Source organism: Hirundo rustica, chromosome 15 (assembly GCF_015227805.2).
Source record: "Hirundo rustica isolate bHirRus1 chromosome 15, bHirRus1.pri.v3, whole genome shotgun sequence".
NCBI lineage: Eukaryota > Metazoa > Chordata > Aves > Passeriformes > Hirundinidae > Hirundo > Hirundo rustica.
In genome coordinates, this window is record NC_053464.1 from 13,590,882 (window position 1) to 13,606,679 (window position 15,798).

The 15,798-nt window shown below is 57.5% G+C and overlaps 1 protein-coding gene across 1 annotated transcript; it reads left to right on the top strand.

Annotated features, from left to right (window-relative positions):
• Positions 1 to 2,914: 2,914 nt before the first annotated feature.
• On the top strand, positions 2,915 to 14,180 carry NATD1 (N-acetyltransferase domain containing 1). The gene is made up of 3 exons (XM_040079547.1): positions 2,915 to 3,037; positions 10,115 to 10,233; positions 10,916 to 14,180. Exons 1-3 carry the CDS (start codon positions 2,941 to 2,943, stop codon positions 11,030 to 11,032), a joined length of 333 nt encoding a protein of 110 aa, XP_039935481.1. The 5' UTR covers positions 2,915 to 2,940; the 3' UTR covers positions 11,033 to 14,180.
• Positions 14,181 to 15,798: the final 1,618 nt, after the last annotated feature.

Below are 15,798 nucleotides of genomic sequence, written 5' to 3' on the forward strand. Positions count from 1 at the left end.
GGTCCCTGTCCTGTGCTGCTCCTCGATCCACGCACCTCACCTGTCAGCTAAGGATGGTCAACTCGCCACATCTTCCGTGGGTCCAGCACGCCACGGGTGCCGCCCGTGGGTCCGGCTGGGAAGTGGACAGGGGATCGAGGGAATGGCTGGAGCTGTGCCAGGGAAGGTTTAGGTTGGATATCAGGGAAGGTTCTTCCCCCAGAGGGGCACTGAACAGGCTCCCCAGGGAATGGGCACAGCCCCAAGGCTGTCAGAGCTGCAGGAGCGTCTGGACAAGGCTCCCAGGCACAGGTGGGATTTTGGGGCCTGGAGTTGGACTGGATGATCCTTGTGTGTCCCTTCCAGCTCAGGATACTCTGTGATTCTATGATTAATTCCTCTCTGAGTCACTGAGGAATCAATCCCTCCTACACGTGGCACATCCCAAGCTAAGGATGCTCCCACAAACGCTGTGCTGGACAGGATGTGAGAGATGCAGTTGAACAAGGAAAAAAAAGGAGATTCCAAGTGCCATTTTCTGGCTGGAATTCTTAGCGTGATCTGTAAAGATCCAAAGGAGGGGTTGGAGGGGTGGCGACTGCTGACAGCACCGGTGAGGTCACAGCTGCTCTGCCACGGCCGGCTCTCAGCTTTGTAGAGCATTTGGGGTGAATTTGAGGACTGGAAAAACTTCCTCAAACCCAGGCAGTAGAAGGGAATGAGTGCCAGAGGGAAGGAGCTGGACGGGTCGGGATCTGTGGCTGCACGGGTGCCTCGAGCAGAGCTGCGATCCAGCCCCGATGGCACCGGATCAGCTGCACGCTGAAGGTGGAAGAGTTCAAATGGAAAATAAATTACAGGGTTTTTTTAATGGGGGGAGCAATTACCTTCCCCAGAGACGTCGCAGATTCAACCACCTTTCAAGTCTTTCAACACAGACGAGGAGGAGTCTTTCCTAAAAAAAAAAACCACCAAACTGCTCTGCAGCCCAACCGCGGGTCATTAGCGCTGATGCAAGAGCTGGGGATGTCACTGCAGGGCTGGGCAAGCGTGAGCCGAGCGGACCTTTTTGACCTTTATCCACACAGATCTTGGCATCAGCAGCGGGGTTGGAACCGTTCCACACAGCTTTGGGCCGAGCCAGTGCTGGGGTGTGAGCTTTGGAGGGGTCCGTGGCACAGCAGAGCATCACCAGCACTTCTGCAAACGTGGAGCTGTGGGGACCTGTGGGACCCCGGCCCTGCTGCTGGGGTGTCACTGCCAGTGCAGGGTGTGACCCTGCTGTCCCCAAGCGCGTCCCAGCCCTCGCCTTCCCTCCCGCATCCCTGCGCACGGCATCTCACAGGGACCACGGCCTGGTGCTTCCACCCCACAGCCGCGGGGCAGGGAGCGCAGTACACAGGGAGAGCGCCCAGGGTCTGCCCGGGACGGGGGCACAACCGGGCGGCACCAGCACAGCCCCAGTAACCCGGGACGGAAAACCAGTGCAGAACCAGCGCGGGACCAGTACAGAACCCGTGAGGAATCATTGTGGGACCAGCAGAGAAACAGCACGGGACCAGTACAAACAAAACCAGTGCAAAACCAGTACAGAACCCATGAGGGATCAGTGCGGGACCAGTACAGAACCCGTGAGGAATCATTGTGGGACCAGCAGAGAACCAGTACAGGACCAGTACAGAACCAGTGCAGTACCACTACAGAACTCCTGAGGGATCAGTGCAGGACCAGCAGAGAGCCAGTGCAGAACCAGTGCGGGACCAGTACAGAGCCGGTAAAGGACCAGTACGAACAGAACCAGTGCAGAACCGCTACAGAACCAGCGCGGGACCAGTACAGAACCCGTGAGGAATCATTGTGGGACCAGTACAGAACCCCTGAGGAATCACTGTGAGACCAGCAGAGAACTATTGCAGCACCGGCACAGAACCAGTACAGATGCAGTACAGAATCAGTGCCAAACCAGTGTAGGACCCGTACAGAACCAGCACAGAGCCCCTGAGGAATCACTGTGGGACCAGTAGAGAGCTAGTGCAGGACCAGTACAGAACCAGTGCAGTACCACTACAGAACTCATGAGGGATCAGTGCAGGACCAGCAGAGAACCAGTGCAGGACCAGTACAGAACCAGTGTGGGACCAGTGCAGGACCTGTACAGAACCAGTACAGAACCAGTGCGGCACCAGTACAGAACCACCATGGAACCAATACAGAACCAGTTACAGAACCACTACGGCACCAGTACGGCACCAGTACGGCACCAGCACAGAACCAGTATGTAACCAGTACAGACCCAGCACAGAACCAGTGCGGGACCTGTACAGAACCAGTACATAACCAGTACAGACCCAGCACAGAACCAGTATGGCACCTGTACAGAACCAGTACAGACCCAGCACAGAACCAGTATGGCACCAGTACAGAACCAGTACAGACCCAGCACAGAACCAGTATGACACTTGTACAGAACCAGCGCGGCACCAGTACAGAACCAGTACGTAACCAGTACAGAACCAGTACGTAACCAGTACAGACCCAGCACAGAACCAGTATGGCACCTGTACAGAACCAGTACAGACCCAGTACAGACCCAGCACGGCACCAGTACGGCACCAGCAGGTCCCAGCACAGCACCACGGCAGGGCCGCGCTGCCCGCGGGCGCTGGTGGCGGTGCCCGCCCGCGCGGGGGCGCCGTGCGCTGCCCGCGGTGCCCGGGCCCGTGGCGGCGTTGCCCCTTTAAGGCCCGCGCGGCCGTACCAAAACAAAAGCGCGGCGCGGCCATTGGCTGCGGGGCGGGCACGTGCCGCACAGCTGGGGCTTCCTGCGGCCGGGGCCCGACCGCGCCTCCGCTCCGCTCCGCTCCGCTCCGCCAGCGGCACCGGCACCGACACCGGCACCGACACCGACACCGGCACCGGCACCGGCACCGGCACCGGCAGCGGCCCCGGCCCCGGCCCGCCATGGCGCACTCGGCGCCGCTCGGCCTCCTGGAGCAGGGCTGCCCCATCCAGGTGGAGCACGATCGCAAGCGGCGGCAGTTCACCGTGCGCCTCAACGGTAAGGGACGGCGCTCGGGGCTCCCCGGGCGTTACCTGCCGCCCGCTGCCCGCGGTTCCACCTCGCCGGGGAACCCAGATTCGCTATCCTTTTCAGACCTCGCTGTTTCCCCCTCCTCCTCTCCATTTGGCCCCCCCGTCTCTGCGCTCTTTCCCCTCCCCGTTCCTCCTCCCCGTTGCTCTCCCCCTTTTTTCTTCTTGTTCCTCCCCCTTTTTCCTGTTCTCACCTATTTCCCCCCCGGTTCTCCCGATGCCTCCTCCTCCCGTGCCGCTGTGTCCCACAGCACTTTCCCCTGTACTCTCCGCCGTGCCGCGGTGTGACCCCCCCCCAAACCCTCCCCACCCCTTCCTGCACCCTAAATCCTTCTCCCAGGAGATCTGGGGTTCTCTCGCCTAAAACCTTCTCCCGGATCTGGGGATCTCTCGGCTCGCTCGGTTGGGGTCGGTGTGTGGAGCCCGATGGTGGCACGGGCAGGTTTGGGGGCACTGCCTTGTCCCCCCAGGAGCACCTTTGGGTGCTGTGGAGCTGCGGTGCCAGCTGGGAACCGGGGCCCCTCTGGGGACATTCCTTCAGGGAAGCCCCTCGGGGGCTCCAGCAGGGAGGGTGTCACGGTTCTGTGGGATCGTCAGCAGGGATCCAAGCTGCCACAGCCACCTGTGGGACCAGGGCTGCGGAGCTCCGGTGACACAGTGACCCCCAAAAAGCTCTGTCACATATTGGGTGGAGTGAACAAAGAAAACAAAGTAGGTGCCACGAAAATTCGTCTGTGGTGCACTGATTCTTTCCCAGCCTTCATCTTAATGGTTAATTCCAGATATTCAGCAATCCCAGCATCTCTTCCCCATCCATTTTTGTCATGCTGAGAACTACTCTGGGTAGAGCTGCCTCATTTGCCCTGCAGAAATCGCATAAAATAAAATGTGCAGTTCAGAAATCGTAGGGAGTGCAGGAGGCTTCGTCGATAAAACAACAGGAATAGTCCAGATTTTATTTTTGACTTCTCTTCCTCCCCACCCCTACCCCATTTTCATTTCAACCACTAATTACAAAGTGCAGGCTGGAGGCTCGGCAGTGGTGGAGCGAGGAAGGAGGAGACGGGTGCGGAGAAAACAATTTCACCAACTGCTTATTTCAGCCTGAGATCAAACAAGGTCCCAGGTGCCACCACCAGAGCATTGTCCCTGTCAGTGAAGTTGGTGTGTGCGGGAAATAGAGGGCACAGCCAAGGGTTATTAGGGAAACGTAATCTTTTATCGTGGTTTTTTGGATAAAAGCTCTGCCAGCCACACCATGGGCCGAGCAGCGTTTGGTGGCTGAGCAGGGATGAGTCGTGACTGGAGAGGGTGAACTTTGAGAGGGAGAGAATCAGCTGTGGGAGTCGTGTGTGAATCAGCACAGAACCTCCTGGTTCGGGAGGGGGTCGTGGAATCACAGAATCCCGGAATGGTTTGGGTTGGAAGGATCCTAAAGCTCATCCCATTCCAGCCTTGGGTGGGACAATTTCTCTGTGCCCAGACATGGACCAGGTTGCTCCGAGCCCCATCCAGTCCGGCCATGGCCTCACCCAGCTGAATGCCCGTGATGAAGGTCGGGTTTTTCTGGGAGTTCAGGGCGTTCACCGTTTTTTGTGAGTTCACAGGCGAGGCAGCCGAGCAGAGCAGCGTCCTGGTGCCGCGGTGCCCGCGCTGCCGCGCTGCCTGACACCGTGTGGAGCGGGTGATCCGTGTCTCCTCCTCCTTGTGAGGCGCTCGCTGGTAGCAGCCAAGCCCTGGAAGATGGTCAGGAGATAACATCTCTGTGGGAGTGCGTGGCAGGGTGTTTATTTCCTGCACTGCTCTTTGTCGCTCCTACTCCTGGCACGATGAGCACCAGCGGTGTGGAATGCCCTGGGAGGTTTTCCCTGCCGCGTGCAGGGAGCCACAAGAAATGGGTCAGACGCGGATTTTGGCATCGAAGTGACCCCCGTGTCCCTCAGGGAGCGCTCCTGTCCCGTGTCACTGCGCTGCAGCAGAGATGAGCAGCGGTTTGTGGGCTCCAGGGTCGACTTTCCTGTTCCTGTGACGTCCTAATTTCTGCTAAATGTCAAGTGTGGGTGATACCCTGGGAAAACATGGATGCACCAGGCATGTGGACCGAGCGGCCAGGCTTTGACACCTGGTGGTTTATGGTGGTGTGATGTCGGGTAGAAAACTTCCCAATGGTGATGAATTTCTGGAAATCCCTGGAGCAGGAGGCCTGAGACAGTGAAAGCTGTGAACTGGTTGTGAAAGTGTTCATTTTCAGCATCATCCTGTGTTTGCCTCTGCGCCCCTGTGTGACCTCGTGTCAGGACTTCCTCCTTGTGCGCAAGGAAGATGAATTGCACTCGATTTTTTGGGGCTTGCCCTGTCTTTTCTTTCTCTGCTGGTTCCTCCCCTGTCTCCCCTGTTTGCTGCAGTAGCTCCTAAAACTCTGATAGGAACAGCTGCTTCACTTGAACACGTTCCCTTTTCCCTTGCATCCCAAATGAAAGAACATTTAGAAGCTGAAAGCAAAGCTGATTATAACCAGACCTCACTGAGCCTCGTTATCCCTCGAGAGGAGGGCAGAAAGATGCCCAACTGGATTTGTAATGGGTTAGGATGTGACTAACAGCCTGAGCCAGCCGGAAATCTCCCTGTGCAGAGACTCTCTTGGAAAATGTCAGTTTGCCAAAGCTAAAAGCTTCCATGGGAATCATATAGGCTGGTTTTGTGAGGAATATCGGGCATTTCTTTGGATCTGAGATGAAATCTCAGGTCAAAACAAGAAAGCCAAAGGGATTCCCCCACCCCAGAGCAGTCGGCTGGTCGGTCCAGCTGCTGGCACAGATGTTTGGGGCAGGGGAAGAGCTTTTAGCAGCAGCTGCTGTGATTTCTTGGTGCCCATCACACCCATCAGGCTCTCCAGTCAGGAGCACAGGCTCCACGTGCATGGAGCAGCTCCAGTTCCTCAGGGACGCGCGGGCTTCTGGCACATTCCGACTCCCATTCTCCAACACTCGGGTGCAGCACACCACACTTCCCAAACCTCCCACTCCTCGCCAGCTGCGTTTGGGCAGGATTTTGGCTGGAAGCTCCTGCTTTGCCCGCTGCTCATCTGAGTCTTGGGAGCTCCTTGTCCAGGAGGCCAGACTCAGATTTATTGGGGAACACTGGAGCAGGTCGTGCCTTGGAGCTTTCCTCCCTGGCGCTTTCCAGGAGAGGGGAAGGTGCTGAGTTTGCAGCAGGGACCAAGGGATCTGTCACCAGCCACTGCATCAAAGACATCCCCGCTCTTCCCATGCCACAGGCGCCTCCAGAGAGCTCCTAAACAGGAAACTGCTCCAAACCAGAGCCCCCCCGCTGCCATCCCTGCCAGTGAGGCCCTTCCATGAGGGTTGTGCTGTCTCCGCTCTGGCTGTTGTGCTCTGTTGTGTTTTCTCTCCGTAGTAACGTGCCAGTAGCTCCCTGGGGAATGAGGCCAGCCCATGGCAGGCAGCGAGCTCCAGCCTGGGATGCATGAGCTCCTCGGGACGTCTCGTCCTCTCAGCCCACCCCACACGCAGCTTTTTGCTTTTTTTTTTCCCCCACTGTTCGGCTCAGCAGCTGAAGACCTGAGCTGCCTCCTGGCCCCTGCTCCTGGGAGTTGGGGCTGGCGTTTGTTGTCTCCCTTTGCTCCCAGGGAATGGCTTTGCTGCAGTGTCCTAAGGGGGCTGGAGCTCAGGGGCTGCTCCAAAGGCTGGGGCACAGAAATTGGCTTTGCAGGCAGCAGCCATGGCCCTGCCCGGGCCCTGGGCACACAAAGGGGTGTGGTGGGCTGGGGTTGCTGCAGGGGGACGGGGAGAAGGATAGTCCTGCAGTGCTGCAGGTACCGGCTGGGCTGGCACTGGGTGTATGCCAGGGGAGGGGGTCAGTGAGGGAAGGGCTGCAGCGGGCTCTGTGTGTTCCTGACGTGTCCCTTCCTCAGCTGGGCTGGCACTGGGTGTATGCCAGGGGAGGGGGTCAGTGAGGGAAGGGCTGCAGCGGGCTCTGTGTGTTCCTGACGTGTCCCTTCCTCAGCTGGGCTGGCACTGGGCTCGCTGCTCCCCAGGCTCCCAAGCCTCCCAGCCTGGGCGCTTGTGTCTGACATCAGGGCTGAGCCCGGCACTGCTCCCGGTGGAAACCCTCCATGGAGAGCGAGTTTACACCTGGTGCCTTGCCCAGCTTCCCCTTCCCTGTGCCCCCCGTGAGCGGAGGGAGGGACAGAGGGCCAGCAGGGCGCCGGCTGTGCTGCCATTGCTGCCACCCTGCTCCTCTCTGCCGGTGCTGATTTGCATCGGCTCCACTTCCTCGCCTCCAGAGGAGTGTCAGTGGCTCCAACACCACGGGCAGGCTCCTGGGGCTCTGCTGGCGGAGGTTTGTGCCAAGGTCTGTGCAGGCTGATGAACTCCTGTCCTGGAGCCCAAGGGGCTGGCACGGGCTGGAGGCTGGCAGGAGGTGTCTCCTGTGCCGTGCTTGGTGGGGTTCCTGCTTGTGCCCCCTCTCTTTGGGGGGGATTGCACCAAACTGGGGCTGGGTGCTCCCAGGAAGGGTCAGCACTGCTTCCAGCTCCCCCAGCTTTCCTGGGAGCAGCCCCCCATGTCCAGGGTACCCCACAGCACCAGGGCTGGTTTATTGCTAGCTGTGACCTGCAGGGCCCACACCATAGCCTGTGGCACGAGCGTGTGTGCATGTGATCATGCACTTGGCTGAACTGGGATGGTTTTTTTTTTTTTCCTGAGCTGAGCCCTGTTTCCAGCAGCATTGACTCTGTGTTGTAAAATCGGGCTGGTTGTAAAATCCTTTCTGTGTGTGTTCATCTGTGCCCTGGTGGCACTCCGCAGCTCCTGTCCTGGCTGGGGGTTTGTGGTGCTGCTGTGGTACAGGGAATATCGAGGAAAAGCCTGGCAGGACATGTCTGAGATCCTCCAAACACTGCATCACCTCCCGCTTTAAAATGCATTTGTGTCTGATGCTTCTAAACAGATCATATATTCTAAAAGTGTATTTAAAGAAAAAAGATTTTTTTTTTTTCTGTTGTCAATTCAGTTTTAAACTTCTCAAAGCTTCAGGCAGAGGCTATGGAAAGTTTTAGCCTGGGAGGAGAGTGGAGTGGAAGGGCTGGAACGAGTGAAAGCTGCTGTTATAAGATCATTTTACAGCCTTTGGTGCTGCCAACTCTGCCCTTGCCACCCCTGAGTGCTGCCACCAAATGCTCTGTGAGGTTGAGGGCACCTCTCAGGCCCCAGCCTGGGCAGGTTTCCCTCCAGCAAGACAGGTCTGTGCTGCTGGGGGAGGGCTTCACCTGCTCCCTTGGCTTTTTTGGGGTGCCTGGATCCACATGGAGAAACACTGCAGTGCTCCTTTTCTGTCTGGGGGAAACTCGAAGAGTTTGGCTTTTTGGTGAACCAGAGCTGAGAGGGGCAGGACTGAAGCCTATAAATACTTGGGGGAACAGCAGGGAGGGAAATTATTTATGTCCACCCAAGAACAATGTTGGCACAAGCAGGAGTGGGCAGAAACCAGCAGGAATAAACTCGGGCTGGAAATGTGAAGGTTTCCATCCAGTGCAGGAGAATTGAGTGCCTGCATAAAAGGAGCAGGAATAAAAGCTTGAGCTGCTTCTCTGGAAACACAAAATTCCAATGGGCTAATTTCTAGTTTCTCTTGAATACAGGGACGAGGCAAACTGGGCTGGAGTTGTCAGCTGAAATGCAGTGAAATAGAGTGTACTGAGCTCAGCTAAAGCAGATCCTGAATGCAGGCGAACTTAAAAAACCATTGGAGAGAAGGAAGTTTCCATTATTTTAATCAAACTTGTCTCTTTGATTGGGATCTTGCATTTCTGAAACTCACTTTTAAGTACAGAAACTCTCTAGAAATGAAACATTTGCTGCTGCACTGAAGGCAGAAGCTCAGGTTCTGTGGCTGAAACCAGAGGGGTGTTCTGACTCCTCTGATTATACATGAGCTGAAACTTCTTTTTTCCTGTAACTGTGCTGCTGTGAGAGAGGTCAGGGTGTCGAAACAGGAAGCCTGTGTGTGTGTACATGTAAATTTGTGTGCACAGCCCCCCTTGCACACCTGTGTGCTCTTTCCTGTGTGTTTGTGGGATTCACCTCCCCAGCATCTCCCCCAAAACGTGTCTGGACAATGCTGCACCACCAGACCAAGGAGCCTTGTCCTGTTTCATGTGCCACAACAAATAACCCTACACTGGAGGAGAAGTTAATTGGCTGTTACCTGGGTCAGCTTTGTTGTTTTTCCCTCTCTCCTTTTTGCTATCCCCAACCATCACCACATCTCCTCCCTCCTCACAGCTGCTTTCCTACCCTAAACATGTTGTGCTGGCATCATTGATTCAGGGCTGGGTCAAAAACTTGCTCCTGCTCCAGGGCCTTGGAAAGGCCGAGCAGACCTGGCTCTGGGGGACCAGTGAGGACATCCAGGTGTCACTGAGAGCAAAGTGTCTGACCCAGCACCAGAGCCATTCCCATGGGCACGAGGGATGCTGTAGCCATCCCAAAACTGCCCATGCACTGCAGTGGGCTCTCTGGGGACATGCCAACCCTCAATCCTCTCCCCATGCACTGCAGTGGGCTCTCTGGGGACATGCCAACCCTCAATCCTCTCCCCATGCAGTGCAGCGGGCTCTCTGGGGACATGCCAACCCTCAATCCTCTCCCCCATGCACTGCAGCGGGCTCTCTGGGGACATGCCAACCCTCAATCCTCTCCCCCATGCACTGCAGCAGGCTCTCTGGGGACATGCCAACCCTCACCCCTCTCCCCATGCACTGCAGTGGGCTCTCTGGGGACATGCCAACCCTCAATCCTCTGTCCCATGCAGTGCAGTGGGCTCTCTGGGGACATGCCAACCCTCAATCCTCTGTCCCATGCAGTGCAGTGGGCTCTCTGGGGACATGCCAACCCTCAGTCCTCTCTCCCATGCACTGCAGCAGGCTCTCTGGGGACATGCCAACCCTCACCCCTCTCTCCCATGCACTGCAGTGGGCTCTCTGGGGACATGCCAACCCTCACCCCTCTGTCCCACCCCCCAGGTTGCCACGACAAGGCCGTGCTGCTCTACGAGTACGTGGGGAAGCGGATCGTGGACTTGCAGCACACGGAGGTGCCGGATGCCTATCGAGGGAGAGGAATAGCCAAGCACCTGGCAAAGGTACGAGCCCAGCCACCCACAAGGGCGAGGGCTGCTGCCATCCCAGCTGTGGATAAAGATCCTGGCTGAAGCCAGGCCCCATCACGTTGCAATTGCATGTGTGCCCTGTGGGAATCCAGCTCTGATGGGAGAAGGGGCAGATGGAAATCTGGGGTCAGACATTCCTGTTTCTTACCCTGAGCTGGGTAAGTGTCAGCAAATCCATCCATTCGCCTAGGTTTGGCCCATTCCTCCTCTCAGCAGAAAACCCTCGTGCAGGGGCTGATGCTTCACCTCAGCTCAAGCTGGACCCCTCCTCTCAAACCCTCAGTGCCCTCGTGAGCCCTTTGCTGTGCAGGGAGAGCTGAGCAGCCATGAGCACAACGGTGGGGGGACTGTGGGGTGATGCTTTGGGGTACAGCTGCTCCCCGGCCCCATAAGCAGTGACAAAGGGATGATGAAGGTGGGCTGGGTCACCCCAGGGGCTGGATGTGTTGAGGGCTAAACCGGGGACTCTGTGGTGAGGTGGTGGCTGCGGCAGGACAGTGCTGTCCCCTCAAGCCTCTCCCTCCACCTGCCTCGCACAGGGGGTACCCTGCTGCTTCCCCCATCTGGGTGAGGGGTACAGGACCCCACGAGGCTTCAGAGGGGAGCGGAGGCTGGGGTTGCTGGCTGTAACTCACCTGATCCCCGTCGGTTGCAGGCAGCCCTGGACTTTGTGGTGGAGGAGGACCTGAAGGCTCACCTGACGTGCTGGTACATTCAGAAATACGTCAAGGAGAACCCGCTGCCGCAGTACCTGGAACACTTGCAGCCTTAAGGCAGGACTGCTCCCACACCAGCACACCTGTCCCTGACTGTTCAACGCGGCCTTCGCTTCTCCGCAGTCTCAGGAAACCCCTTCCCACACTCGCAATTCCCGTTTTCCTCAAGCGTGTCCATGCGGCGCGCGAGTGTGGGCACGACCTCCCGCTCTCTGCCCACGTGTGAGCATGGCTGCAGCCCCTGGGCCAGGCTGGCTCTGGGCACACGTGGTGCCCCCCAGTGCTTTTCACCAGGGGATAGGAGAGGGTGATTTTTCCGCCAAACTCCGTCGCAAGGCCAGGGGATGACTTGTTCCGCACCTCGTCCTCTCCCCTCCGCTTGGCGACGGCTCTGAACTCGCTGGGGGATGTTGGTTAGGGGTGATTGTGGGGTACCAACCCCCTCTTTGCTCCTGGCAGCCGGGGAGATGCTGTGGATTAAGCTCCGTGGGACAGAGGGGGGTGTCAGGTTCATCCCCTGCAGCCCCTGTTGGGCACCAAGCCGTGTCCAAGCCCACATGCAATACATACAGGAACATGTGGACCGTGGTGGCACCTCGGGAGCTTTGCTGCACTGGTTGTGGAGACGCTGGGGTGGTGACACCCCCGAGCCCAGAGACGAGAGCCGTGTGAGGAGCGGACATGGACTGCGGAGTCTGTGCAGAGGAAGAAATGTGGCTGAGTTGCAGATGCTGCTCCCTGGAGATGCCAGCTCCTGCCCAGCTTCTGTACACAAGCCTGAAGAGGCATCCCACAGGGACATGGACTGTTATTCCCATCTTCCTGCCCTTGGTGTGGACACAGCCTGCTCAGGAGAAGAGACCAGCCCCACAGCCAGCCCTGGCCTAAGCGATGAGGGGCATCCCAGGACACCAAGGTGGTTTCCTGCAGCTGAGGAAGAAGGCTCCCCACATCTCCCTCTTCTCCATCTCTGCATCCCTGTCAATGCCCCAGATCAGCCCCCTCATGACATCCTGAGAGCAGCAGGGTGAGGCCTCCAGGACCTGCTCCAGGGTTCAGTGCTGGAGGCGTCCATGTGGATTCCAATGGCTTCTCCTTACAGCCTTTGGAGAGAAGCCCTGGCTCATGGCATAACCTGTCTGCTCAGTGGCCTCCTCACAGCTCCGAGCTCAGGGCACTGGCAGCATCGTGGGGACCTTGGCCAGCAGCAGGAGCACCCTCATTTTGTGCTCTTACCTCCACGGATGATGATTCTGTAGCACAACCCGGCATTGCCACGCTCAGATGTAGAGGTGACACCATGATGGCAGGGCACTGCCAGGTTCCAGCTTGCTGCCTGCCCTGCCTCGCCTGGTTTTTCCAGGTCCTGAGCTGCACCTCAGAGCATCTCACAGGGAGCTCTCAGGATTCTGTAGTGTCCCAGGGCAGGGCAGTGGTGAGGGAGATGATGTTTTCAATACACCCAGCCCTGAGCAGCAGCTGGAGGCTGCAGCCAGGCAGGAGATGGAGAGCCTCTCACCTGGAGACCAAATCCAGACCTTGCTTAGCCCAGCAGTGACTAAAGTTTACAATCTGTGCCACGGAGTGACTGAAGCCCCAGGTGAGAGGCAGCTCAGCCCTTTCCCAGAGCCCAGCACAAAGTCCATGGCAGCAAAGGCAAAAACTCCTGCAAGTCTTCTCTCCTGGCTGGGATGGCCAGAGATGGAGGCCCTGTGCCAGGATTTCAGCCTGAGCTGTCCCTGGCCACCAGCTCGAGGGGAACCCTTGCTGCCTGCCCGTGCTTTTGGGCTGCCCATCACCAGCACAGCGCAGCCCTCTCAGGCTTCCAAACCTCCCAAACTCCATCCCTGCCCTGCACGCTGCAGGCTGTGAGACCCCTGCCCGTGCCCACCACCTGTGCCAGGGGGCAGAGCCGCCCCTGCTTTGTGCTGCTCAGGGAAGGCCTCGAGCTCAGCCCTGCCTCTGCTTCATTTCTGCCCTCCTGCTGCTTATTTCACCCAGGCTGTGACCTTTAGGGTGGCTTCGAGGGACAGGGAAAGGGTGGCAGGTAGCAAACTAAGGGGGCTAGAGAAGAAATGTGGGCTGCTAAATGTTCCTTCTTTAACATGCAGAACGCACTTCAACACACAGTTACAGGAGCAAGGCTGGCTCTGGCACTGCTGTGATGACTGAACCGTCTCTTCTCTTGATTCCAAGGTGAAGCTGAACTGTTTTCTCCCCTGGAAGCCAAGATAAGACACTTGTGTCTTTGCCACAGCAGGGCTGGGTGCTCGGGAGCGATGTTTGAGCCCAGTGCTGCGAGCCCCTGTGCTGGTTTTGTGCTCATTTCCACTGTGTGCAGCCTCCAGCAGTTCCCTGTTGTGTCAGCTCGCTGGAGGGTGTGCTGTGCTCGCTGTCTGGGCAGTGTCCCAGTGTCCAGCCTGGCTCTGGAGCCCCTTGTGCTGCTCTGGCAGGAACCTCGTGCTTCCCGGCGCCGGCTCACCCGCAGCGATGGCTGCCTTAAATCAGGCACAGCACACGGTTTTGCTGCTGCTTCCCTTCGAGGTGCTACAACCCCTGACCTGACAGAGACGTGTGCCAGTGTCTGTGCCAACCATTTCTCCGCTGTGTCCGTGCTCTGTCCCAGCCTTCCCTCCTCCTCGATGCCAGTGAATAGCAATACCCGCAGGTCACCACCCACCAGGGTCGGGTGGGACCCGCCTCGGGGTCCCTCGGTGCTGGGACTAGCCCTTCCCTGCCTCCCCACCAGCTGCCTTTTCCCAGGTGGTCTCTGCAGAAAGGAGCTTTGAGTCCTGCGCTGCCCCTTGGTGCTGATCAAGCCTGCAGGAGTTTGGGATCTTGGACTCTCCCCGGGCAACAGGAGTGTGGAAGTGGTTTGGTTGAATACTGAGCTCCCCAAACCCATTTGAACTACAGACCTTTGGTGGGTGGGGGAATGCAGGTGGCTGTCAAACCTGCTTCCACAGCCCCCAACTTGAAACACCCCCTCCCTCGTCCGCTCTCCAGCGTTGTCTTCCTCTGTCCAAGGTTTCCGTTCTGTTGGATTCGGTGGTTACGATGTGCCTTTCCTTCTCAGGACCTGTTACAAACGACCTTTCTGCTCTTGTTTATGTTTAACATTTATCTTGACTCCTCCCTCTGTCATACTATAAAACATGAACATAATGCATGGAATACAATACAATAAAAGTGTGGCTTAACTGAGCTGCAGTGGCTGTGCTGCGCTGGGGGGGCCACATGCTCCCATTGCGAATGAACAGTAGGTGAGGGGTGAAATTACTGTGTTTTATTTGAGGTCACATGGCTGGCTGACCTCGTGATGACTGTGCAGGGCTCAGGGTGAGCGGGATCAAAACTGCTTCCTCTCCTTTGCCGGCTGATCCAGCCCTGCTCACCTTCATCATTCCTCAGGATTTCAGGCCGGTCTTTGGGAGTTGTCCTGAAAATGAGCAGACACTCAGGCTTTTATGTCCACTGTTTTAAATATCCAGCTCTGTGCTTGTCCAGAGCCAGGTGGGCAGCAGTGACTCAGAGGGACAGTAGGCACTTCCCTCCTGGAGCCAGCACTCCTCAGGACTCGGAGCACAGCCTGAGCACTCAGGATCCTAGCAGGGCACCTCTGTCACTTCCCAATGCTGTGTGAAGGCTGCAGAGGCTGAGGCTGGAGTTTGGATAACTCATACTGCCGGGAAGGTTGGTTTGGGGAACAGTTATGATTTGATCCAGTGTGACAAGCTGCCCCTGGGCTGCAGCAGGAGCGTGGGGTTTGTGCTCCCGAGGGACAGCACGGGCGGTTGGGATCTGTAGCTGGGCTGTTGCTGGTAACACACTCTGTTTACATTCCACATTCCAGACAGTCCGTGCTCCGGCCTGTCCCGGCACTGCTGCACGTTCTGCCGGGCTGGGCACGCTTCCCAAACACCTCCTTGTTCCTGCGAATGCAGCGTTTACCTCCCCCGAAACAGCTGCCCCCCAAAATACAGCTGAGAGAGCAGCGGTGTGGGAGGGCCCTGTAGGCTGGAAGAGCAGCCTCGGCATGCCTGGGAAGGTGGAGGCAGCCAGGGGTTTGTTCTCTTCAGTCACATTACATCACTTGGGAATAATGTTGTCCAAAAGAGGGTTTTTCTAGGAACGGGAGATGCAGAACCAGCGCTGTCTCCTGATGTGCGCTGTCAGGCTGGAGGAGGGCTCCCAGAAAGGGGGAATACAGAACAGGGAGCTGCTGTTTGATAAAGGAAAACTTAAAATTCCTGAGAAAAAGGCTTCTCTTCTAGGAGGAATCCGGATAGAAGCAAGAGAGAGCCCTGCAGAGGCTCGAGCATCCCGGAGATAACCAATCCAAGCACCTTGGCACAGGTTGCCCACAAAACCTGATGGATCCACAGGAGCTGAGAAACCTCTGGCAGCAGCAAGCCTACATTGCAATTCTAGAGGAGCGTTTGGTTATAAACTTGGTATTGACTTGATGATCTTGAGGTCTTTACCTAAGTGATTCTGTGGTTTGTTCCTCAGAGATGCAGCAGGGGAGCCTCCCTATTCACTGCCCCTTCTTTCGAGATTAAGGGACCGAAATTCACCCCAAAACCGCCCAGCCTCTCCTTCCAGGGAGGTGCTGCATGAGCACCTAGTCCCCTGCAGGGAAGAAACCTCCTGGGTTTTTTGGATCGGGGATACGAGGCGACGCAGCGGCTGCCGACCGGTGCCCACCCTCGGCAGCCGCATCCTCTCATGGCGAGGCCGCGGGGCAGGCCGGGACTCGCCGCCGCGCTCCTCCCACCGGGTGGAAGATCGCGGGCGGCGGAGCCGAACCGAGCCGAGCCCC